We start from the raw sequence: 27,725 nt of genomic DNA on the forward strand, positions 1-27,725 counted from the left end.
ACGACCATGTATAGTAAGGCGTTTTTTATTTGATGAAAAAAACGACCATGTATAGTAAGGCGTTTTTTATTTGATGAAAAAAACGACCATGTATAGTAAGGCGTTTTTTATTTGATTAAAAAAACGACTATGTATAGTAAGGCGTTTTTTATTTGATTAAAAAAACGACCATGTATAGTAAGGCGTTTTTTATTTGATTAAAAAAACGACCATGTATAGTAAGGCGTTTTTTATTTTGTTAAAAAAACGACCATGTATAGTAAGGCGTTTTTTAATAGATTGAAAAAAACGACCATGTATAGTAAGGCGTTTTTTTTGTTTTTGTTTGTTTTTTCAAACAACCATGTATAGTATGACGTTGTTTTTTTTTTTTTTTGTTTTTTTAAAAACAACCATGTATAGTAAGGCGTTTTTTTTTTTTTTTTTAAACAACCATGTATAGCAAGGCTTTTTTCGTTTTTTTTTTTTTTTTTTTAAACGACCATGTATAGTAAGGTGTTTTTTTTTTGTTTTTTTTTAACGACCATGTATAGTAAGGCGTTTTTTTTTTTGTTTTTTTTTAAAAACAAAACAAAACAAAAAAACGACCATGTATAGAATGGCTTTTTTTTTTTTTTTTAACGACCAAGTATAGTAAGGATTTATTTTTATTTTTTTTTTAAGGACCATGTATAGTAAGGCTTTAAAAAAAAAAAAATTATATATGATATATAGAGTAAGGTGTTATTTTTTTAAACGACCATGTATAGTAGGGCGTTTTTTTTTTGTTTTTTTTTTAAAACAACCATGTATACTGCATAGTAAGGCATTATTTTTAAACCACCATGCAAAGCCATATATATTAAACAAAGGTTTAATAAAAATGACCATGAATAATAAGGTGTTTTCTTTAAAGAAAAATAAGTATAGTAGTAAGGCGATTTTTTTTATTTTTTATTTTTTTAAACGACCATGTACAGTCAGGCTTTTTTTTTTTTTTTTTTTTTTTGAAGTACCATGCGACTTGTAATTTTATTTTCCTGTTTTTTTTTACTCACTTAAGATTCTTTCTAACGTTAAACAAACTCAAACAAAGCAAGCCCCTTGAATGAAGCACAATTGATGTTGATTGTTGATTGAAGATACAAATGCGCAATTTTAAAATGACGTACTATGTATACTACAAATGGCCACCGGGGCACCCAATCACTTCTTGCTTGGGGCCCCTGGGGAATATTGCTACGCCACTAGTGAAACAAGTTGAAGAAAGCATCCAGAAAGAAAGATGCTAATGTGATAAAATAGTATTTATTTTTTTACAGAAACATACAAGGGCAGGAAAGGAATAACAGCTTATGTTGATATCTGGCAAACATATGAAGGGGAAAAAAAACACAGACTATGTACATCTGAGGATGGATGCCTGAGTGTACAAGCAACAGGCTCCTGGCATCATATACTGTACAAGAAACAAGGAGAATGGGGTGTGTGGGGGGGGGAGGCTCACATGGAATTATGGACAATCACTAATACTGCACTTTGCCCAAAGAAAATGTAATTGTATTACAAAAATATTCCTAAATGTGTTGTTTGTTTTAATTACGTTTTTCTTTTTTAAAAGTGTACTTTGAACAATGGATGCAGGTAGTGATGGACAAATGAAGCTTCATGAAGCACGTGTGATATGTTTTGACTCTTCTGGATGGCAATCATGGTTTTAAAGATGCAGTGGAAATGTAATCAATTTCCATTAAACCAGCCTTTATACTTAAAACAAGAGCACCATCTCGAGGAGTTAAAAAAAAAAAAAAAATCACGTGCTTCATGAAGCTTCATTTTCCCATCATAAGATGCAGGTCATAATTTAGATAAATGCAGGGATACCAAAATTGAAATATTTTTAAAGATTATCTTTCCCCCATTGATCTTTCAAATTAAATCAAAAAGAGCTCATTTATCTATTTATTTTAGATTGTGAGGGAGAAAAAAGGACCTCATGACTCAAAAAAAAAAAAAAAAAAAAAAAAAAAAAAAAATGTAGTGACACTGAATAGCGCTTTGAATGATCAGTCTCCATAACAGCTTTGTATAACTGAGCAGGACACAAATACGCATTGTTGGGGACAGAAATACAGACTCTCCTCAGTAATCTTCTTTGATGCTGTTAGCTGGAATTTCAAAACGTTTTTCAATTCTTTAAATAGTACAAATTCTTTTTAACATCTATGACTTCCAAATGAGCTAAAATTAACACACAACAAACCTGTGCTATGCCAAATTGGTTATGTACTTACACTAAAATGTATATATATATGTCAGGAAATGTGTTTCATTACTACAGAAGAGGATTAGGGCTATTGAAAACAAGACCAAAAAAAAAAGTTTTCAGGACTCGTACTTCTTTCTCAGAATTCTGACCTGTTCAATTTGGGGCACTTGCGGGTCATGTCCTGTTCATTAGGTGACTTTCTGTTGATTTTGGGACACTTCTGGGTCACTTCCTGTCAATTTTAGGTCACTAAAAGTGAGAAATACCAGCAACCTTTTTTTTTTTTTTCCCCTTCTTCACTGGCCCTAATCCTCACCCGTACGTTACGTACATGTGATATACAACAACACACAAAAACAAAGCTTCAACTGGATCTGTGCATTTTCTGTGGGGCTAGCTTGAGAGAACATACAGTCGTCAAACCGCAACTAGCTTGACATCTATGCACCTTGTGTTCCTGATGCATCGCACACAGTCAGTCAGTCGCTTGTTGACTGCACAGCTTTGGATCACAACATTGTCATCACGAGGACACAAACACATGAGAGATACGAAAGAAGAAATATGAAACAAACTGAGGTATTTGGGGCTTTTCATGAGCACTGACCGCCGAGTCATTACTGTTTACCAAAGATCCAAGCACAGAGAGACAAAGAATGGCTGTTGTCAGGTAACCATGGTCACCGTGATCCACCGCTATCTTGCCAGACCACATGGTCACAATAAAAAAGGTCAAACAAGGAACTGACATTTTTTTTGTCTTTCTCTCCAAAGCTCTTGATTTTCTGTAGTGTAGGTTTTCTGATCGCCATATCTGATCGTACTGTCGCCATATTTGTAAAAAAAAAAAGAAAAAAAAAGAAAAAAAAAAAAAGAAATAACCTCGCTCTGTCGCTTGTAAGCAACGACTGTGAGCATCTGTGCGCCATTTTAAAAAGAACCCCGTGTCAAAGCCAGCTATGAGCTGCGCTTGCAAGCTGCTTAAACCGTGATGTGTTCTCATATAATTTAGTAGCAACCTGAACAAAACTGAAATGGAATCTCGAAATTCATACTTCAAAAATACATCTGCAAAGTCACAAATGTTGCATAATTTTGTACAAAATCCTACGAAACTGTCATGAGAACAGGCTCCTTGTTCAACCACGTTAGCCTATTAGGACCTGAAGGTGAATTTTTTTTTTTGATTTTTTTTTTACAGGGCAGCAGCTTCCCAAGGGGTCACTCTCTTCTCGATATCCAAACGCAAAGTAATGCAATTTAAATTACTTTTTAACAGCTAACAAACATTGTAATGCCTCCGAATTGTTGAGAAGAACAGGGAAGGTTTCTACGTTGCTACATTGCATTGCATATGTTACGTTGGGTAACAGTTTAGAGGCGGAAATTTTTGATTATATTATTATTATTTTTATTTGTATTAATCAGTGAAACAGACTTTAAGAAAAAAGTTTCAATTTCAATCCACTCCCCCCCACCACACCCCAAAATGGCAGTGCGGGGTAAACATTTGTGATGCTAGCAAATGTTGATTTCACTTCAGTGTTCTTTCAAGGTTGCAACGTCTTCTAAATGTTCCTAAATGTTCCTAAATGTTCTAAGTTCAGTTTTATTGGTTCTCTAAACAGTCTTCATGGTCTTTCTTGTCGCAAGGAAATTTCCTTGCGAACAATTTTCCTTGCGACAAGAAAGACCATTGACACTGTTTAGAGAACCATTAAGACTATTTAAGAACATTTAGGAAACACTGTGACCTTGAGTGAACCCTGACGTGAAATCAGCATTCGCTAGCGTCACTAATGTTCACCCCACAGTAGGATATGGGATTACTTATTAAAAATAATTTGCGCTTTTAATAATCAGTCAATGAATCAACTTCTAAACCGGATAATAATAATAATAATAATAATAATAATAATAATAATAATAATAATAATAATAATGAATACATCATTCTAAATGTTACCCTGTTTAGGGTAACACTTATTAATTCAGTCAGTCACCAAATTTCTGGATGAAAATTTCAATGTTTCAAAAACATTTAATGTTTTTGATAAAAGAAGCTCAGCTCATCTGAATCATCATGACTAAAACATTACCGTACATATTTAGATGTTATTTTCCCGCACTTTTAGTTATTGTCATAATGCTGCTGATTTGTGAACAGGCCTTTATCGGGTTGTGTGTGACATCCGCTTATGCACCGCACCCTCCGTGAATGGATGATTACAGAGGCATTTACACACACACACACAAAAAAGGAACATAACCACACAACATAAAAATAAACAATACATGACGTGTTTACAATCAGCTGCCCTTCTTCAGGCCTCTTCGACACTTCAATGCTGCCAGATAAAAGTTGAAAAAAGTTGAGATAAGATCCTCCAGGAGGCTCGTGCTGCAGATGCATTGTGGGAAATGTCGTTCGCCGTGACAACTCATATCAAGGGTGGATTTCTTTGCATCATCACAGATCTGAAATGGATTCGAGTTCATTATTTTGAATACGGAATGTCAGCATGCTGTCACGATGGCCGACTCTTCAGAGGAGCCCTAGAACGGGCTGAGGAGGAGATGATGTCTGACTTGAACCTGAGGGGAGGAGAAGGACGAAGAAGGGACGCCACATTAAAAACATCCATATATCATATCAGTAAAGCACTGCCAGATGTAAATAACAGAGTGGAGGACACATTTACAAGCCCATGTGCGTTTTTTTATAGCAACACATGGACTGGGTTTGCTCAAATGTATCATTTGATGGCATTTCGTCAATATGGGGAATAATAAAGTCAGCCTAGGAATGTATTGCATTCAGTCATGTATTTGTTTGTTTGTTTGCCTCACAGCTATGACACTTTTTTTTTTTAAACTTTGCAAATGGATTAAGAATAAGAGAGGATTCCCTTTCGAGTTATAATTATCTTTGCCACAGAGGCCATGTGTGCCATCCACAACTATCTCCCAAACGGGCAAAGCTGAACCACACGTGTGGGAAGTGATCATATTCACAAAACATGTGCAACGACACATAAAAGAAGGTGAGGGAGAGAGATTATATTGTTTATTCATGCTGATGAGGGTGATTTGCATGTTATTTATTACCACGACGAACGGGGGAGGAGCCAGCCTGCATGTGTAAAAGCAACTTATATTTATCAAATTTTATAGAAGAAAAAAAGCAAGCTAGCGAGCAACAAATCTTTTTGTGATGTTATTGGATATGACCAGATGCTCAACTCTGTGTCAAGCCTGCAAAATGCTAAATTTGCATCCATTTTTATTCTCATAACATGATACTAGGGTTGTAATAAAACAGAAAATAGTTTTTGATTTAAAAGAATCATTGCAGTTTGAAATATATTGAATACGTATTGAATCATCTTTTTTCTTCTCTGAGATATATCTTAGAAGGAAATGGCATATTTACAGTACTAATATGTTCATTTAAATTTATGTAAGATAACGACAAAAAAAGTAATTGAATCATACCCTTGAACTGAGCCGTACCACAATGAATCCAAACCGTTCCAATTTTAAGTCAAATTGCAGAAACATGGCATTGCAAATCATGCAGTTGGGACACTGACTCCCAACTCAGTAAATTTATGGAGCACTTTAAAACAACCACTTCTTAAGATGGAACCCAGAGGCAGCAATGAAACAATGATATAACAAAGGCCCCAGAATTGAACCCTGTGGAACACCATATGTTCCGTTATCTGAATTCATATTGCACATATTCATCCCAACACTTTTTTCTTGCTCAACATTGTAAGTATGAAGGGATTACAATAAATAAAGAGATCACACGACGTACCATCACAACAGCAACAAGTGGACTACTGAGCGCACTAAATTTCCTGCAGCGCAGGTAGGCCAAACAATGGAGCAAACAATTCAGCATTCAGTCTCCATGAGTAAAACTCTAATGATAATCTAATCTAATGTGGGTGCTCAGTGCTCCAAAGAACTTTTATCCCTGGTTGTCATGGTTACGCAAAGCTGTATGTGAGATTTTTTTCCCAGGCTTTCACTATGCCCCCTCTTAAAAGAACATAGTTTGAGTCTTGTTTATTCATTTAAACCAAAGCATCCATCTATCCATCCATCCATTTTCTGAACCGCTTACTCCTCACAAGGGTCGCGGTGGGTGCTGGAGCCTATCTCAGCTGGCTACGGGCAGTAGGTGGGGTACACCCTGAACTGGTTGCCAGCCAAACGCAAGGCACACAGAGACTAACAACTATCCAAACTCACAAGCACACCTAGGGACAATACGGAGCGCCCAATTAACCTTAAACCAAAGCACATGACAGATTTTCTATAATGACACCTGAGAACTGTTTTGATTAATTTGCCAAAAAAATGTCACCACATGTCTAAGTGCAGTAAAAAGTGGAAGAGGGGTTGTCTCACATCAAACTGGCATCGACTTCATTTTGACCATAGAGGTGAGCTCCTGTTTAGTCACATGTTCACGCCGCCTGTGCCTCACCCTGCAAAGAAAAACAATTAACGATGTTTGATAACGTTTTTTTTTTTTCAGATCGATATGAGTGCAATAGAGTATACCAAATATTGATACCACTAGTACATAAAATCCCCCCCAAAAACAATTAACAGAAAATTTCAAAGACTTACCGGTATATATCCCATTTATAGAAATAGACCGATATGTGTTTTTGCAGGGTCAATACTGATTAATAGTAGTCAAGCAGAGGAAATTATGATAAGAGTAAATTGGAGCTGATATTTGAGCTAAAACGATCAATATGGGCATCGTAATTTAAAAAAATAAAAACTAACTTTTAACTTTGCCTAAATGTTTTTTTCAGCATATGTTTATTGAACAACTTTTAAGATTTAGATTTTTTTTAATATTTACAATGACTTTGCTATAAAATTGTACAAAAAGTTCAGGGTCTTTTTTTTTTTTTTTTTTACACAAAAAAATAAAAGTTTTTCAACATTTCAAAATCTCTGAACGGTTACATTTTTACTTATCTTAGTTTTAATTTCAAACAAAATCAGAAGGTGCAGCGAGAATCTCTTATAAAGTAAACTGAAAATTTAAATAAATAGTTACCTTACGTTAACACAGTTTTAAATTGATCTATCATTGGCCATGTGATATTTCAAAAAGGCTGATGTTGATATTTGTCAAAATGGTGAATATCAGTGAGTATAATTGGCCAGGCTGCTAATCAATCCAGCATAATTTCTTTATATTGCATAAATTAATGGCAATTTTTTATTCTTCTAATTTATAACTTCCATTCCTGATCGTGAAACGGCCACAAGAGGGTGGCTGATCGTTACGAGTACAATACCTTTAAATAAGGCGGGGTATCGGCACAATCTCTCCCTGATAACAATTCACATTATACAAACAAAACAAACTGAGAGAATAGATGGGTTTTTTTGTGTCTATGTGACTTGCAAGTATGTCTTACCAAACCACAAAGATGAGGGAAAGGACAGTGGCTATGATAACCACGGCAAACAAAACCAGCAGAATCACCAATCCCAAATTACCGTCATCCTGCACAGCCGGCTCTGGAAAGGAAAGATACAAATTTCATGGGAAAAGAAGGCGCAGAGATCATGAGAATCCGAAGACCGACGGTTGAAGAGACGAGATGTCAAAAGTAAAATAAACACAGTGGTTTAAGAATTCATAACCGTGTCATGTGACACGTGAGTGTGCGCATGAACTTTTGATATCAATCATCCTAAACAAGCTTTCATTGCTTTACATTAATATTTACAACATTGAGAGTAAAGAGGCCCACGCAACATAAACAAATACAAATCAAAGTGAGGGCAAATTCGCACATAAAAAAAAAAAATCTTGTGGTAGTTGACTGATTGATGCGGACTGACTGAGAACACACAAAGAGACTGCATCTGGTTCGCAAAACAATTCGAAGGTCTAATCACTCACAGATGAGATTCTTGCAAAATGGAGTGTGTTTAGAAATTTAAGCGCGTGTTTAGAGCATGCCAGGTGTATTCTATATAGAACAGCTTTCATGCAATTATCTGTCCATATACTATCAAAAGCAATGGCAGCTCACAGGTACATTTTGCAGGTATTACGTGTCATTTGGGCAGCCAGCCCAGCACAAGCCATTTGTACTAACAGTAAATGATGCCTTATTATTGCGCAAGTAACAATGGCTGCCTGCTGCGACAAAAATGTGCTTCGATCAGTCTCATCTCGTTCAAAACTCAAGTTTAATCCAAATGGACAGTCAGCCATGTCATTATATTGCAGAAAAAAAATGTAACTGATATGGCAAATGACCGCACATTTATCTTTTTGAAGAGACTTACTAAATGACTTTGAAGTGGAGGTTTCTGGCTTTGTGTCGAAGGGAAAAAAATAGTCCGGAAAATGATCCTCTGGAGGTTCAGATGTGGCGGGTTCTGCAGGACCAACACACAAACACATACATATGTCACTTGCTGTCGACACCAACGCTTGCTCAACTCGGGAGTCCCACATGTTCTCGACAGGAATTACTGGAAACGTGTCCACAACGTTGAGCATCACTGCTAACACAATGTCCTCAACTAAACTCATTTCATTACATGCATGCATTCTGAAAAATAATCAGCCAAACAAACCAACATTCAGTTTTGACGCTCCATTAAGCCATTCAATTACATTCCAAGCCAGTGTGAAAGCACTCAATCATTCCAACATCAGGACAACATGAGAACAAACTTTTCCACTAAATCCCAACTTGCTATGGTGTATGTTATGACTTTGTTTGCATATGGTGTAAAGCGCTATATAAAATGCAGTCCATTTACAATTTAATGTTATGACTGATGGACTTTTTTGGGCTGGTTGTTATGATGTTGATGTTTTCAGTTGCTATGCAGTTATTATGACCCTTATGATGATGATGTTTGATGATGGTGTATTTGCCACTCTTAGTTTGTCTAGTCTTATGCAGTTATTATGTCACATATGACAGTTCAGCCACCCTTATTTTGTCTAGTGTTTTGCAATTATGTTCCGTACGATGTTTTACGATATTTTAGCCACTTTTAAGTTTGTCTAGTCTTATGCAGTACTATGTCCCTGATGATGATAGTAATTTGATGATGGTGCATTAGTCACTCTTATTTTGTCTAGTCTTATCCATACTTGTACTATGTCGCTATTATGATAAAGTTTGATGTTGTTTTAGGCATTCTTAGTTTGTTAACCACCCTATGTCCTTTATGATGATGTTTGATGATGGTGTATATTTAGCCACTCTTAGTTTGGCTAGTCGTATGCAGTTATTATGTCCCATATGATGACAGTTCAGTCACTCTTAGTTTGTGTAGTATTTTGCAGTGACTATGTTCCTTACGATGATAACGTTTGACGATATTTTAGCTTGTCTTATGCAGTTACTATGTCCCTCATCATGATAAAGTTTTAGCAACTCTTAGTTGGTTAGCCACTCTTGTTCCTTATGATGATAATGTTAGATGATGGCATATTAGCCACTCTTAGCTTGTTTAGTCTTGCTATGGTCCGGTATTAGTCACATTTTTTATTTTGTCTTTTTTTAATCATACAGTATAGGCTTATATCCAGTCATATAAAATGGTGCATTGCCAGAGAGAGTTACTGAATGACACCTTTGTCAGTACGTCGAGGTACCCTAGCAGAGGTTTCTCTCAGCACATCGAGGTTTCCCACCCCTACTCTGCCATGCAAGCTTACTTCCATGGAAGCTGTTCTTCCATGTGTTCAAGGATACTTCCATGCATCCAGCCTTGCTCTCTCAAACAAGGTTTCACAGTCAAGGTTTCTCTGTCAAATGTTTTCTTCAAGGCCATCTGAATCCCGCCCTGCTCTGTTTTTACTTTGTTTAATTCTGCACCACGTGTGACGCTGTAAACATAGTGCTCACATGTAAACAGAGGTGTGTTTAACACCCCTTTGATTGTAAATAAACTTGTTAAAATTGCGGCATGCAACATGCAGACACTTTAGAGTCACAAATATGAATGTCACTTTTTTACCTTAATGACTGGAGAAAAAAAAAAGTTTCCCAGAATTTTCTTTTTGACACTTGTACATGTTGCACTCGCTGCAATTTGCTTGCAATAAAGGCAATGTCTGATCTCTTTTCTTACCTTCCCAGGGCTGACCGTTGTGCAGTGGACTCCAGTCACTCCACTGGCTGTAGGCGTCCAGCTCATCCCTCGCTCGGACTTGAACCTGGTGAGGATGGCCAGCCAAGGCGTCAAATACCACCAATGGACTCTCCTCAGAGTAAACCTGATGTAGGGATAAACAAAGGACAGCAAATTAAGATCACTGGAAGTACTCTTAAGACGTGTGTGAAATTCAACAATCTGAATAGAATGTAAACACACATGGCCATGTACTAACCTCTGACCAGTATTGTGATCCATGTGGCCTGTATCTTATGTGAAACATGAGAGGGAAAGCATCATCTAGGGGCCAAGAGGAGGGACTGTTCCACGAGATAATCAGCCTTGTTGGAAAGCCTTCCTCGTTATTTACCAACACTGACTCTGGAGGGTCAGGTTTCACTGAAGAAACAGACAACAAACAAATTAGACTTTGGATAAGCTAACGACTTTACTAGGAATCTCTACGTTTGGTTTGTTTTTACACGTCAATGACACATCTGTTTTCTCAATAAATGCACCAAAAAAAGCTTTTAGTCAAAAAGGCTCTTTGAAATAAAAGCAGCAAAAGCAAATTGAATGGTGCTACTGTAATTGCATCGCAATGTCACAATGCAAGCTAGAGCTTCCACTGTAGATGCCTCACCTAACCCATATCAATTAAGCATTTAGTTAAAATGAGTACACATTCATAACCACTGTAAAATGATGAATGTAGAGGTGAAAAACAAGGCAAATACACATATAATGGACTTGAAAACGCAGTGATGAAGTGAAAACACGGTAATTATGTGCAGCATGTGAATATATGATGTGGGTTCTTCTCCAGACACTTCTGATTCCTCACACAATCCACAACATACAGGTTAGATTGACTGAAGACTTGAAAAGTTCTATAGAAAATGGATGGACAAAAAAAATCTCCGTACTTACAGAGCATATCTAACTTAAACCGGGCAGCCGTTGTCTCGGATCCAAGGGCGTTTGTGGCCGTGATTCTAAGCGTGTGGATTGTCTGCCAGAAGGCTGGGTGCTCTACATCACAGTACTTGTGGACTGCATCCACTAGGCAAGGCTGCCACTCCTGGCCAGTGCCCCTTGAAAAAGATAAAAACATGGCGGATATGACAATTTATTTATTTATTTATTTTTAAATCACTTATTCAATAGGGGTTCAAACAAAAACATTGCAACCAAGTGCTCACTTCAGTTGCAGTAATTGTGATTTACCTGAAGGAGGCGTTGTACTCGACTGGAAGAAAAGTCTTCACTGGTTCTACCCAGTAACAGCGAACATGACTGTGATTAGGAACTTGACAGGAAATGCTAAGCAGCCCGGGGGGATCTGGAAGAAAAAGAGTCACATGTATTTCTTTATATATTTTAAAGTTGCATTATACTTGAGATAAAACAAGTAATAGTAGAGGCGTCATATATTGTGCCATGTTAACCAATTGTATGTATTTGGCACCCTCTCCTTCAGAAGGAAGACCATTTAGGGAGCCATTTCCTTTTAGAGACAGTCACAGGAAGTGGAGTCTTTGCCATTGAGGTGGAAATAACTCGTGTTTTCTTCAAGGACCAGTGGCAAGAGTGAAATTACCATTTTCAATGACATAACCAAGCTTTAAAAATTGAGAGAGAATTAAAAGATGAAGAGAAATGTTGTTTGTTACATAAAAGTGCACAGTGTACATGTGTAGAAGGACTGCCAAACTTAAGTGCACTCCTTTCTAAATGAGACCTTGTGACGCAGACGAGTTAACACTCACGGCCCAGTCTGAGTATGATGGAGTGAAGGAGGAGTCCCTGGTTGTCATAGCAGCTGTAGTTGCCCTGCGCTGAAAGGTTGACGTGCAGCAGGACTAACGATCCGTCTGATGTTACTTTGTGCCATGGTAACACTCGGCTGTCGTCGAGATGCCACGCCACTGGTATTCTACTGGGTGAACATGTTATTAAGCTTGGGAAGACTTTGGGCATCAGCAGTACTTTCTCTCCAAACTGGACTGTGAGAATTAAATTTACAAAAAAGTTCTACAACAACACAATTTCACCTGGTAGCTTTCCAAACTGATTTACTGATCCTGTAACAATAGCAAATAATCGTGCATGCATACCAACCTGCCAGTTATAAAACAGAAATGCAAACATGATGGCACAAAGGCAAGATTTAAATTCCTTACTTAATTTGTGACTTCCCACATGCCAGCGTCACATTAGAGTCCAAGCGCTCGTACTGCACGTCCGAAACTGCAAACACAGACGCCACATAAAACATTAAAGCACGCTGCTTGTCTGGCGGACCTGCAAGCAGTCATATTTTGTGGCGGCGTGGTCTGCATTAGTGTGATGTATGTGTCACAGTTTACAGGAGGGACACAATAACATGACCAAAGAAGGTTAGTGGTCCTTCAGGCACCAAACTGAACCGACTTTGACTTATTTGTTTGCAATTAAATAGTTATGAGTGTTTCAGCTTCTCTGAAAGTTTATCTGTGTAATCATTAAAAGTCCATTCATCAGGATCAAAAAGGCCGCCATTGTACAATAATAAACTGTCATTAAAATAACATTAAATCAGAGTCTGGATAATTTTAATGGCCAAGTATGTTAAAAAACAGACAAATAATTTTTTCTTTGGTAGTTTGAGCCACTCACAAGTTGCAGTTGTATGATAAGGTGATATGAATAAAGCTGACTTTAACTCTAACAAAAGGAACATTCTCAGGACATAACTAGGGATGGGCGTGTATCGGTACCTAGTATCAGTATCGGGCCCAAAGGTGGGCAAATCAATGAATTTTGAGCGTCTTGTCAATCGTTAATTGTTAACAGTTGGGCCGCCCTTCCGTCATCAATCCGTCAATATCTCAAGCTGAACCAAATTATAACAGTCAATCTGTCATTCATTTGCGAAATATGCATTTCGTCAATGACAAAAAGCACATTTTCCTGACATTATAGTATGTGCACACGGTCGTAACTGCCGCAAATACCGCCGCACATGGCCAACGGACTAAATACTTTAGGACCCTTAGCTGTTCAATAATCTGCCTGATTTAAAATGGCGCACCAAGTAGTGCGGTAATTATGATACAATGACACTTGTGCAAATGAGTGATAGACCGATGTTTTTTTTTCAAGGCAGATACCGATACAGATTATTAGTAGTCAAGGAGGCCTACAACCGATATTTCAAGCCGATATTCATTTGCAGTAAAATAAATATCGGCACGGCCCGGCCGACAATCGGTCTCTCTCTAATGTAGAGATCATTTAAGTATGCCCTTGAAGAAGAAAGTTCCCAGTAACAAATGCTCATTATTTTGACCACAATTTACTGTAAACTACAGATACTGTAAGCCTTTGAACAAATGTTTATTGGTCATTGATTGTCACAATAAAAGCTTAAACATCCTGTTCATGGCTTGTGACAGAAAGGTGGAACATAAAACACACTGCCATTAGTTGGGCACAAAAACATATACATCAGGTTTTTTTCATTTTATTTATTTTTTTATTAGATAGCAATTTGAAAAAAGAAAAAAAAGGTAATATTACCAGAAGCAATTCAGGTCGCACTGAGAATCAATGTCTGTCTTCATTATTTAGGACAGACAAAACACAGCAGACTGTTTGGTGTCCAGGTTTGACACGATTTCTGAGTTTGTGTCTAGACTCAAGCAGAGGTAGGATTTCCATTGGCATATAATTAGGTCCAACTTGGAGGCCATTTGAACTGAATAATAAAAACTCGGCACAGCATGCAAGGTAATTGAATTATGTCTGCCCTAAATCACAAACAGTATTTTTCACACTCACCCTCACTGGCATTTAGCAATGGAACAGCCTCAGTTTTGAGTTATCCAACAACACTTCCTCTAAAATATTGTAGTTACAGTTGATAGGTCACTGAATATATGCAGAATAAGTGAAAAAGTTCCCACTTACATGGCCATAATATTTATACCAAATATATTACAGTACACATTCAATTGGATGGTAAGCAAATCTGATGTAAAACTAACAGCAGTGTATACCTGAATAAATATTTGTGTTGAATTTTGTAATTTGCCAAGAGGATATGATATCTTCAGTATAAAGTGTGTTTAGATTGCCACATGATATGAAAGTTGGCTTTTACAGCACATCTCAAGTGGAAAAATATTTGACAGGCAGCATAAGGCTAAGCACATAAACTTTAATTAATTCACAACCTCTGCGCCCACTGCAGGCTTTTTATTACTGGTAACTCACAATTTGGCCTGAGTTTCAGTTTCGTGTTTTTCTTCAGGCATCTCCGACTTATCCATTTTGATCTAAACGTGACAGCCAAACAATCGTGGTGTGGCGTGGATCAGTGGTAAAAGTGGTGGTCTTGCAATCCTTGAGGTTGTGGGTTTGATTCCAGGCCAGTATGACGATGTCGAAGTAGCCTTGAGCAAGATACCGACGATCGAGTTGTTCCTCATGCTGTGCTATCAGTTGGTGAGCGACTAGTCAAAATGTAATGCGCTTTGCAAGCTTTGTAAGGTAGAAAACTTCAGGAAAGCATTCTATTTGTTGTATTTTTAAGTCTCTTTCTTCTTCTCGTTATCTGCTTTAGATATGCTTATTTCCGAGTGATATTCTAATGTAGTTTTTAGTTGATGCCTCTCGGCGCTTAAAGGGGAAGTCAAAAAGTGACAAACGGACGTTTGGCTTCTATTTTTTGAGAAGATCCTTGAATACACCTTTAAGATGACATCAAAGTTGCTCAGGCAACGGCCAATCACAGCTCACCTGTTTTCTAAGCTGCACTGTGATTGGTTGTTACCTGAGCCCTGAGCAACTGTGATGTCATTGTCAGTCACAGCAAGTGACAAAATGGCCGCCCTCTGAGGTGGATAAAAATGGCTGGATTTTGCTTCCTAACTCATATTCCACAAATGTTATATTAATCAGAATGTCATGTTTAGACTTGTGAGGTTACATATAACAAGAAATGTTTAACGTTGATTTCTACTTTAATCAAGATTTATGTGTGCTTATACCCTGATATAATGCACTTTGTTTTTGTGTATGTGCATGTGTGTATGTATGATTGTGCGTAATCGTCAGTGTAGTGCAGCGCTGGCTGGTTTGAATGTGTGTATTCATGTTTTATTGGCAGTCAAGCACATTATTCCCCTAACCCGCAGCGTTCCACTCATATCTGATTTTGCCTCCGGCAAAAGGGCCACAGCACATGCACAAGTACCCACACATATATATACACACACAAAACCGCACGCATATGCGTTTAAGTGCAAGCCTCCACATACACAAATAAACCTTCACACAAACTGCACGTCTTTCTTTGTTTGAAATCAGTTCAAGAAAACTCAGTACGCGCCAAAAAATAAAAAAGGAGTTGTGTAGGGTTACGGGAAAGGGAAAAAAAAAGTGACAGTTTTACTCAAAAGGCTAAAGGGCCAATATTCTTATTAATGAAATGAATAATTTAACCTCAACTTGGCTCAGATAACAGACACAGAGAGGAAAAACATTGGAGAGACATTAAGAAAAGGGAGAAAATGTCTCGGTAAGAAAGAAAGATGTGCCATGACAATTTCTGAAAACCAGATTACCAAGAGACTGGGACAGGAAAAACACATCAACAATAGAATTATTGTCAAGTGCCAACTGAAGAAAAATCTGAATTTAAAACGGACTAAAAATGTTCGGAAAAGAAAACCATAAAAGTGAACAAAACTGTAGTCGTACAAGATGATGAAAAATGTTTTTCTTTAGAATTGTCAGTGTTTTATGGTGTTTTCCCAAAAGACAAAACATACACAGTATAACCAGTTATTTTATTCTAAAAGTGATGTGTTTCCTCCCTCTTTTTCTCCCCAGCAGTTTCTTTAACAGAGATGGTTCAACTTCAAGCACTCAAAATCCAAAACTCGCTCTTTTGATGTGAGTTATATAGTGTAGAAGCAGAAGGTTCGTGTATGCCTTTGCAAATTGTTTTTAAATAGGTCCTTGTGATAAGGGGAGACGGACATGTACTATAAGTGTGTGTTACCTTCATTGGTCCAAATCTGAGCACCACTGAGACACAGTGACCAAGATAAAAACCAGATGACTGTCAGACTCCCAGGACTGGACAAAAGACCTGGCATCTGGAAAGACACACACGGTATAATCATGAGGAGGGAGGAAAGGAGGAAAAAAGACTAACAAGTTTATCCGTGGGTTTGTATATAAGGATCTTGGCTACTATTTTTGAGTCTGGAAATTTGAAATTCCGCACAAAATACAACATAAGATTATTTTCTACTATGCATTACCATTTAATTTGATCTTTTCATTTGAATATTTAAATAAAGTTCTCTATAATCTAAATACTTTATATGGAAATTAAAAAGAAAAACCTTCAATGTGGCAAATTTGAAGTTATTTTAACAAACAAATGCTTCATAGCATTTCAACAGTTGTTTTTTCTTTTTTTTTTTATATATTTACACCAATATTTTCCCTTTTACTGTAAATTAATATTAGCTCCAAATATTGATTATTGGCCTCCTTGACTGCTAAAAAAACCCCCCAAAAAAACAAAAAAAACAAACAAACGTCAGTCTAAGACTACTGTATAGTATAATAATTATAATATTTCAAAATAGAATAAAGGAGACTTGTCCACCATCATCATCTATGCTAGAATTGAAATACAAATCATATATCATATCATATCATATCATACAAGTTTAAAACGTTAAGTTGCAGTCAAATGTAAAAACAAAATAACATGTCGTTAACCTGGTCAACAAATAAACACATAAAAAGAAATGTATCCAGGTTATTCTTTGATTAAATGAGCTTGTATGACATTCATTCTTAACATTCAGCGGCACTCAAATTCCCAACTTCCACTGCAGTACCGTATTACAAGACTTGCATTGTTTTAGTAAATGTTACTCAACAATTACGCAAGACTCAAAATTGCAATATTTAAAAACAAAACATTTAATGAGGACTTTTTTTTTCTCCTTCAAAAATATTGTTTCCAAAACACGCAACAGGATTCAATCAAGGGAAGTTATATTATGCTCTCATACCACAATGGTTTATTTGTCAAGATGACATTTTTTGCAAATATCTCAGGATGACTAACTGCACTGCCGTTTCAATTTTTGGCACACAAAATGCTCAGCTAAACATATCCGTTTTTAAATGATAAAATAAATATCAGCAGACTTTCATCAGCACAAGGTTGGCTCATGTAATGGCAGTGGACCTGCCAGAAGCTAATCATTGGTCACAAAAAGGTGCTGAAATAAATGGACGTTAATTGTTGAGAGTTACATTTTAAAAAGATGATGATTTGACAGTTTTAGTCCAATGGGGCGAGGACTTTTGACTTGAAGAAACATAACACCATCAAAATAGAAGACAGCCTTCCTCCAAGGACAGAAGACCACTATCCTATTAAACCTAAATATGCAACTGAAACCATATGTATTTTATGTCAGGACATATTTTCAGAACGTTTATGGTAAATCCTTATAAAATCTTTCCAAAAGATCAGCAAAATATTCCCTGGTCCATTATTTAAGAATAACTTTAACATGAAAGTGGGAATAATGCGTTTTACTTGCACTGGCTGCCATTACAAAATAAAATCGGCACAACTTTTCTATTGCAGCTAGTGCATAAAGAAAGGTCAACAAGCCATTATGCTTGGGTGAGTTTAGTGGCGAAGAACCAAGAGAGGGCTAGAATAATCTAACACTTTTGAAAATAACTAGCAAAGTATAAAAGTAACCATAATAACATCTAAGACTGCAGAAACCTAAATACTCATGCAGCAACTTGCATTCAAGAGAGAATTCTATGAAAAGAGTACAACTTTTATTTCCAATTTACAACTCACTGTAGCTCTAAAAATCGAATTTCAGAAAAGCACAACAGTTATGAAAACTGCATGAATTGAGATATTTGCATTGCGGTGCCATGGTCTGGCATAGTAGCGTTACATTCATCACTTTGGCCGTGTAACCTCTCACAGCGTAGTCAGCAAATTCACATTTTCAAGTGTTTACATTCCTTCTCCTCTTCCAGCCATGCCACCTTGCTTGAGAGCCTCGAGAAATGTGGAACGTCCGACACGCAGCTGGAACACTCCCGTGCTCATTCGTATTCAAACGTATTGCATAAGAATTGTCAATTGATTACTAATCATAGTGTTAATCTACAAAAAGCTTCATACAGATATATTTAAAGTGGAAATTATCATATAGTTCGTAGTGCATATGGGCGGCCAACCCAGTTATAAAAAATAAGGTCTTTTTTTTCTTTGCAAGAAAAATGACACCACTTGCAGTTGTTAAACTAGTGGAAAATCTTTCACTGTTGGATTGCCGACTGAAAATTGCACTGTGGTCTGCCAAAACCAAGATGGGAACTAACAATTGCAATGCACTCGCCCAGTAGTTGTGGATATTTCACAGGCATGTATTCCGTACACTGATTAGCATCTACACTACTTTGAGGAGTCAACACATAACCAAGCCCAAAGCAAGAGCCAAACCATAAAAACACTTCTATTAACCACACAAATCTGCAAGCAAAGTAGCATTAAAGGTCAAATACGGATTCAGATTACAAACATATCCAATTAAGAATTTCAGACAGAGTGCCAGTCAGATGCTTATTTATATATCTAAATAATTGTGCATTATTATATCTGCTTTTAGGGGAGAACAAACAATGTCGACACCACCAGTTGACAGTTTCAAACGGGATTTTTTAAATGACCGGTAATGGCTCATCCACTCACCCTCATACGTTCTCAGAAGTCAAATTTAATCAGTTATTACTTTTAGCACTTTCAACATCATAACCAATAAGTTAAAGCTTAAAAGTGGGACTCTCATGCTATATTACATTTCAATATTAATTCAAAGGGTTTATTACTAATTCAATCTGCATCTCGATGCAGGCTGAAGCACTCGCTCCATGATGTGATAATTTGTGCATAATTTTAAGTGCTTTTAAGTGCTAAACAGTCAGTAATCACACCTGTGGCAGCCCCTTGTTCTACTAAGTTTCACAATTCTATTATATAATGTTAGGACAAGACGAGAAACCTAATGCAGTAAAATGTCTTTTGTACTAAATTTTATACATTACTTCCTGTATATAAATCATTTCATGACATTGTTTTTATTGACTTACATGTTCTATAATCTCAGGGAAGCAAGTCTGTGGTTATATTGTTAAGATTTACATAATGGGGGGGGGGGGGGGGGTATCTGTTCTTGTTTCTGTTTGTATACGTATTTAATGAATCAGTCTATTCGGCCTTGGCTTTCTGCTTTTTCGTTACCTCAAAGGATAGCAGAGCAACTATGTCAAGGACCACTTATAACTCCTCAAATGTCAACACATGTTCTTTCCCCAGGCTGCGAAGTCCCACTGCAAGATTTCTTTGTGACTCAATCGCACCAATTGTTCAACGTTTTTCTGGCTCTCTTCAGTAAGGAACAGTGGAAAAACCTCTGTAGCCAGAATGACACCTCAATGCATCCATTCCTATTATATCTCAAGTATGCTAAACAAATCTAGAGTGCCACTTAGAAATACTTAAAACAGCAACAATTTATAATTAATCTCCAAAAGTTCCACAGAGAGTCGGAGATCAAAAGAATAATACAAGAATATGACACTTAATGACTATAGTTTTGAAACAAATTCAAGAAACGAGGCCAAGGATGAAAGCTGAGGAATTGTAACAGAGGTCAAGTATTAGGTCATGCTTAAAGCCTGAATATTAATGAGAGTGGCGGAGAGGCAGAAGAAAATTGGTATGTACTTCCCAAAGATCAAATTAAATCTTCCGCTAATGACAAAAACAACTGGATGCTAAAACAAGCTGCATGCACACTTGCACGATGACTAATCTGATTCAAAAGTGCACGCTTTTAACTGTTACTCTCTGTGGCACTGGCAATAGAATCCCACACCCTGAGTCACTCACGCTGCTGCATGCCACTGCACATTCAGTCATCTTTACGAGGCAAAAAGCAAGACAGAAAGGGGGTGAAGAGAAAGACAGAATAGGAAAAAAGTAAGGTGGCTGAGAGGGGGCTTACATACAAGACTGGAGGAAAAAGATTTCCACTCCAGTTGCTTTCCAACATCACTCACACAATTAAACACAAAGTACACACACTGGACTTTAGTGTACTGCACATTATTGAAGACTGATGTTTAATGTTGTCAACTCTCTGGACATTGTGTTTTCATCTGTCTTAATGACGGAGCATGTGCCCAAGATTAAATAAATGACCCGTTGAGGTATCAGCGAACTCCATGCGTGTGTGTGTGCGTGCTCGCACGTGCGTGTTAATGTCCACAAGCACTGAACCAACAAGATTTGAGGGTCAAGCCAAAATGTGCCATGTTAACGGGCAACGCTACAATGGCTCTTGTGTTTATCCAAGTTGCTACGGCAACCATGCACACTCATCTGGCCGTTTCATGCGATAACAACTCGTGCGCGTACGTTTGCATTATACTCCCATATGTCAAGCACTCCAATGCATTGTGGTTGCTTGTGTGTGTGTGCGTTTTTTGAGATAAGTCGAATTTTCTGTCAGTGTACAATTTTGTATTAGTAGCGACTTGATCCGCAAGGCGTTTGTGTGTGGCGGAGTTAGTAGAACAAACAAGAACAAACATATCCTTTTATCTGTTCCGCACACTAGATTTGAGGCATATGAGTCAGTATTTTTGATACAATTTTAAAACAGATTAATATGTGGCTTGTGGTTTATGCATAAGAAGAAAACATGTAATAAGTTCAGCTTCCTGGTTGAACTATGGAGACCTTGATTTTAAATACAATACATACATGTTTAGGTGAAATGAGCTCAACATTTGTTTTAGGGTAGGCAGTTGGCATTGAAGCCAATAAATAAAGTTAATATATTTCACAAAAAAAGGGTTAAAGTGGCAAAATGCTTGTAATAATGTGAATGTACTTACGTTAAAAAAAATAATGTGTGGTTGGTTAAGAGGCCCAGAGATATTTAAATCTTGATATAAATGAAAAACAAATGTATGAAGGGAGAGTACAAAAACAGGGCATATAGATCAAGTTAGTTTTCTGTGTCATATGCAATCTGTGGCAAACGGCAAAGACAAAACACACAAGAAATAATGGCTGCCATGTGTATACTGAGATAGCACTCAGCCAATCCGCAGATTAATATCATATAAGGAATGTTCTAAGTGAGAAGATTGGAATAATGACATTTATTGAAACCTGAGCATACTGAGCTCCTGGATGCTTGTTATTGAGTTATTCAAATTAATTCACTTTTCAGAATTAACTTGGCACATGTATCACAAACCTGACATGCCTTGTGTGCAAACTGTGCACGGGTGTGTGCGTGCTTGTTGGGGTGACTGAGTGAGTGCTGCAGCAGTATCTTGGCCTAAATTCTACAATGCTGGAATTTCCTTTAGCTCAGCCGCCAGGGTAAGATGGTTACCATATGCCAGATATTCACACGATGCAAAATGCACACATGGGGTCGGACGTGGAGACTGCTATCTGGCTCACAGCATAACCTCACATTTGAAACCAAACAATGTACTTTATTCCAGTATCAATAACAAGCACAAACATAATGTCAACAAAAGTTTGTTACGTTTGAGTGTTCAATTAGTATATATAAAAATAACTTGGAAACCAAGTTATCCATTAATATGTGAGGACTGAAAGGTTGAATGTCAAACCAACTTATCATCAATGAGGCAACTGTTAAATCCTACCTACAGCAAAACAAGTTACCCTCAACCACAATCATGAATGCAGCAAGGTGTCGGCTGCTTAAAGTACAACAGTGCCACTGTAAACAGAACCAGGTGCTAATAGAGATAGTGCAGCAATAAAAAAAATAGAAGACTAACTGGTCAAAAATTACACTGCTAAAAAAAAAAAGTTTTGCAAAAGACATTTACAAATCATAGGGTCAAGAAAGATCGGGCCTGACTGTGAATGGTGAAAATCTGTAGGCTCAGTTACATTAAAAAAAAAAAGAAAAAAAAGAATGAGCAAGGGATCAGGTAATTAACAAACGACAATATACTAGACAGTTTAAATTTATTATATATTTATTAATTTAATATGCAATGGATTTGGACTACGAGCTGCAGCTGGTTAGCTCGCGCAAACAGACCGATACGTCCTTCCACGGTGCAAATACATAGAAAAGTCAAACATCAAAATTAGTACTTAGGTGGTACAGAACACTTAAACAAGTTTGTCTGGAGCTGTGTTACAGTGAAAATTAAGTGCATAAATAGAAAATAATACAACAGCTACATAGCAAGCACACACGTCCAAAAATGGAAATGAATCAGTACGTTACGGAACACCTGCTGCAGGCATTCAAGGTCGGTCGGTGTGGTAATCTCCTAATCGTCTTGTATTTCTTTTTCATTCATTTTATCCAGCTCAGCACACAGAATTAACATAGCAACCGAGGCTCCCCTAGTGATCAGACTGAGAAATCACAGTCGGGTCAAAGAGGTCCTTCAGAACAAGTTGACCAACTTGTGTTTCTAAACCCAACCAGTTCATTTATTAAAATGTTTACTGCTTAGAAAGAAGGCATACTCAAATGTTACTTGAAGCACTTCATTCGTAGTGTGTTTGTTTTAATTGTTGCACTTTATTTCACTTCTTGAAAACTGGTTGTACAACCATGTTTTGAATGTGACCACTGGATATTTGTTTTATTTTATTTTTAATTATTATGTACTGTAGTCATCTTACTGTGTTTTCTTTACAAAATGTGAGAAAATTGTCATTTTAAGGAAAATACTAGATCGGGTTATACTGTATATTGTTATCCCAATAAAAAATGGCTAATAACTGGTATAGCTGGCAAGATTAGCCAACCAGTGACGATTATGTCAACAATCAAATAATCAAAATTGACCAAAAAGAAATGAAACAATCGTCTTTTTTTATTTTATTCAAGCTTTGTTTTTCTCTCAAAAATGCCTCACACCGCTCAATTATCAAATAATTGTCTAATAACAGGATATAAAATTTGGCCACATTACACAGTGCTATAAATAGAGATTGGTCCTTTTTTTTTGTTTTTTAAATTTTCATGAGACAACTTCTGTTTTACTTGTTAACAAGCTTCATGTAGTCTGCATTTTATATTATTCACACAGGGCAAGACATTTTGTTCCAGCTGTCCCACACAAGGCAACCAAAGGACCACAAACAGTGGCCAAACAGATGTTTCCCTCAAGACTTGCCTTGGCATCACAAATTAGTTACTGACAAACTTGTTTATGCAAATCTGTGGTTGGATTTTGGGCTCATGCTTCGCTTTATGTAGCAAGACATTGCTTGGTGCTGGTGACATAAATGACTTACGCCTTCTTTGTTGCTTTCACACCAAATGAGACAATGTGCAGACCTTTTATTGTAAACAAGCAGGGCGCAACTCCTCTGGCAAACGTCCCCCTCTTCATACACGAATAACTCACCAGAATCCCACTCCTTCTTTAGGTCCACTTTGCAGTTAACTCTTAACTCTTAAATGTAACTACTGGTGGAAATCAGACACAAAAACACCCCAGAAAGAAAATCAACTGCCCCTTTTATAGAGCTTAACCCGGCTTGACTGTTTAGACTACATTAAGGTATTGCTAGCTTTAACAAAGAACCAAGGCAGTATATGTGCCTTTGGAAAATCGGAAAATTCCATCTTGCCAATCATGTGTAGATAAATTAACTTCTGTCAATACATCAATGTCCTGTCATGAGAGTACATAATGTCCAAATAGTCTAAAAGGGTTCACTTTGAGACAGCACTGGTTCACTGGCAGCCGTAGCCAAGTGATTAAAATTGTCACCTGTCACCAGGGGGACCCCAGTTCAAGACCATTCCCTCTGCACACATGGCTGTGATGTCCTTTAGCAAAACACTGATACTTAACTGAACTACTCCCCGGGCGCTGAAGCAGCCCACTGCTCCAGTGGGTGCCACTAACAGTGTGCATTTAGTGTGATGGGTCAAATGCAGAGGTCAAATTCCATGCACACTTGTGTACATACATATCAAAAAAAGAGGATCTTCTTCAACAACAACCGACTCAACTTCTACTTCTTCAACAACCAACATCTGTTCTCCATAATATCAACAAGGCTTAAAAGATACACCCAGTCCAATCTATCCAATCAATTTCCATCAATTTCTGCATAACCTATTACCAGATACGGATTTAAGCAACTATCAGTCATGATAAGATAAACAGATCGACCAGCCAATTTCTTGGCTTGCTGTCAAAGTTTGGAAAAAAATAACTTCTCGCTCAGTCGCAGACGATGATTGCTTTACTTAACTCAATCTAAGGCCATAAGACAGCAGGTTGACTGGCCCCCCCCAAAAAAACTTTGCCTAAATCTGGTTTGCCACACTGTGCTGATAGCCGTGTGTGTGTGTGGGGGGGGGGGGGGGGGGGGGGGGTATGTGTGTGTGTGCGAGAGAGAGAGAGAGAGAGAGAGAGAGAGAGAGAGAGAGAGAGAGAGAGAGAGAGAGAGAGAGAGAGAGAGAGAGAGAGAGAGAGAGAGAGAGAGAAGTAAATGCAGCGTCCAAGTGCATTTGACTGGCGCCACACTACTGCTGGAAGTAATTATAGAGACATAAAGCAGATAGTTGGAGATTGTCGTTTTACGCAACGCCGAGAATCAAAAATGCATGCACATACACAAAATACAATGTACAGATTTAGCTGTGATTGATGAACGTGTCATTTCATAACAATGCGAATTTTAAACACTTGGATTCACTAGAAGCTCAAATCCCACTTCAAACGATTTATTGAAAGATTCCAATGTAACAAATGACCGCACTACAAATGAATGTTTTTTTTTAAGAACATGAATGATATGTTTACATGATGCAGAAGTGGTTTTTAAGCATTTTTATTGTATTATTGATTTTAGGTTTTGTATAATTTAAACTAGTAATCAGCTATTGTTTCTTTGACAGACCTTTAACAGGGGTTAAAGCATTTCCGCATTTGTTTTTTCCAGCAGGAAGGAAAAATATTGGGAAGCAGATACTCTCTTCCACCCATCCACCCACACAAACATATTGTGACCATCACACGTCAACCCCGAATTTCTTGTGTAGTGAGTCATGCTGCTGGGAATTCCATCCTTTGCCCATTGCTACCGATGGTCCCCAAACACTTGGGAGAGAGGAAAAGTGAAAGTAGTGTCGCTGAGAGCACAAGTTTTATGAGGGGAAACTGATATTGGAAAAATAAGTAAGCAAAAAACATGAGATTAAGAGGGAATACAGACCAGACAGCCATGGTAAAATTTACTGCGCACAACATAAATCAGCATCTGTTTAACGATGCATTAAAGTATGAATAGCTTCAGGTCAGACAAAACACAGTCCAAACCAAATGAACGTCTCATGATTTACAGTAAATACTTCTAACAGATACAAAGAGAAACACATGGAGCGGAGAATAATGAGCACGTTTATATCACTCCATACTGCCCTGCTAGTAACAAGCTTCTTCTATCAATACAGAAAGCCTTTACATACTGCTCCGAGCAGTTTGTCTGGGTCTTTCTCTGGCAGACTGCTGGTAAACAGGAAGTGATCCGTGTTTGTAATAGCTGATATGAGCAGTGACGCAAAACAGATTATATATAATAAAATTTACAATGTTCTTGTCAATGAAAAACAGTCTTCAGATATGCTCTAAGCGTTAGTCTCGTTCCTTTTAGTACCTTTTGTTTATGTTTACTTTGTTTGCAAATTTATTAAAATAAAAAAAATAAAATAAAAAGAATGATAAAGGTTAATACGCATAATAGGATTCAGTGATTGTAGAAAAGAGTTAGGTCAAAACATTTTTTTTTTTTTATGTTGGAGAAACATTTTTTAGATATTTACAGAGCCAATAAATCCTCCATGAAAAAGTACCTGGAAACTGGGGAGGAAACAAGAAGTAACTAAGTGATTGAGAAAAGATAGCCATCTGCTTCTAGCCATTGAGTTGAGATTAGTAGATTAGTAAAACTCAAGTTATAATGTATGATTAAATGTTGAAATCTAGGCAATTCTGAATTGATTAAAAAAAATTCAGCAATTGATTAATAAGTCAGGCTGGTAGAACAAGAAACCTTTCATCAAACAGTAAAGAGTCCTGAAGTGGGTGTAAATGAGTATTTGAAACAAAACAAACATATTTTTGGAAAATGACCAACATGAAGAATCACATGAAGCAATCCCGTCCAAACAAGCATGAGTAACAGCCGTTTGGAACTTTTTCGGCCATCCAATGAAGTATTGAGCAACACGGAGAGGCGAACACTATAGGCACGTTTTGCAGAGCTGAGAAACATTTGTTGTAGAAATTCAAATGTAATATTTGCCATTTGTCTCTCCCATTTATTCATTTATTTCAATCTTGAAAACATGGTTCTTGAATTGAATCGAATCATTCATGCCCTTTGAATCATAACCTGATACAATCTTGGGATGGCGAGATATTCCCACCCACTGGTATTGAGACAAAACAGATACTTTGTTCATTGACAGTGCTACTGTTCAGCTGTTAACCAGGTCCAATTAGTCATGTAACGTCAACGCTGTCTTGGCCTCATTACATTAGCTTCCCATTGATGCCATTATCCAATTTAAGATTCTACACTGGCAGACACAGCAATGGTCTGTTTACACAAGACATACACAGGGTAAAAACATTAGTTTCGGTCACTCGTTTACACAGCAATGAAAAAAAGCTAACTTTTAACTTGAATCGATTGCAACTAGACTGTTTTGGTTGCCATGGAAGACATTTCGCCTTTCATCTTCACAAGCTCCATCAGTGGTTTAGAAACCCAATTATTTATCTTCCAAATTTGTGCAGTCTAGCACTCTCTGGTGCCTAGTTTTTTTGTTTGTTTTTTTAGTGCAGTTTAAATTTCACAAGGAATGTTTCGGTCATTCTATGGTTAAAATCCACGCTATTGGTTAGATGAAAGGGAATGTAATATGCTTGTGCACCAAGTCAATATGTGGAGGAGCTCAATGTGTGTGTGCAGGTAAGTGCCTCACTATTAAGTGTTATTAGAGAGTGTAGGTTGTTATATGCTGTTATGTACAAAAGCACATGTTTTTTTTTTAAGTATGAGCTCATTATTTTACAATATTGTGAACTTTTTTTTTTTTTTATATATCGCCAACCTCTCCACAATATTGTGATAATTATCGTATCG

At 37.2% G+C, this 27,725-nt stretch overlaps 1 protein-coding gene across 2 annotated transcripts in view; it reads right to left on the reverse strand.

Moving 5' to 3' along the window:
* Positions 1–1,268: 1,268 nt before the first annotated feature.
* The window catches only part of il11ra (interleukin 11 receptor subunit alpha), a 33,415-nt gene continuing 6,958 nt past the window's right edge, over positions 1,269–27,725 (reverse strand). The window contains exons 2-12 of one of the 2 annotated variants that reach the window (XM_077497850.1): positions 16,473–16,569; positions 12,607–12,673; positions 12,193–12,359; positions 11,651–11,765; positions 11,354–11,517; positions 10,659–10,822; positions 10,400–10,544; positions 8,591–8,683; positions 7,708–7,810; positions 6,671–6,750; positions 1,269–4,843 (exon numbers count right to left, since the gene is read on the reverse strand). In XM_077497850.1, the coding sequence (XP_077353976.1) occupies positions 6,672–6,750; positions 7,708–7,810; positions 8,591–8,683; positions 10,400–10,544; positions 10,659–10,822; positions 11,354–11,517; positions 11,651–11,765; positions 12,193–12,359; positions 12,607–12,673; positions 16,473–16,569 (1,194 nt within the window). In that variant the 3' untranslated portion in view covers positions 1,269–4,843; position 6,671. Of the gene's footprint in view, positions 4,844–6,670; positions 6,751–7,707; positions 7,811–8,590; positions 8,684–10,399; positions 10,545–10,658; positions 10,823–11,353; positions 11,518–11,650; positions 11,766–12,192; positions 12,363–12,606; positions 12,674–16,472; positions 16,570–27,725 lie in introns of both variants that reach the window. The other variant, XM_077497849.1, reaches the window with a different exon arrangement.

The sequence above is a fragment of the Festucalex cinctus genome, chromosome 15 (genome assembly GCF_051991245.1).
Source record: "Festucalex cinctus isolate MCC-2025b chromosome 15, RoL_Fcin_1.0, whole genome shotgun sequence".
Classification (NCBI taxonomy): domain Eukaryota; kingdom Metazoa; phylum Chordata; class Actinopteri; order Syngnathiformes; family Syngnathidae; genus Festucalex; species Festucalex cinctus.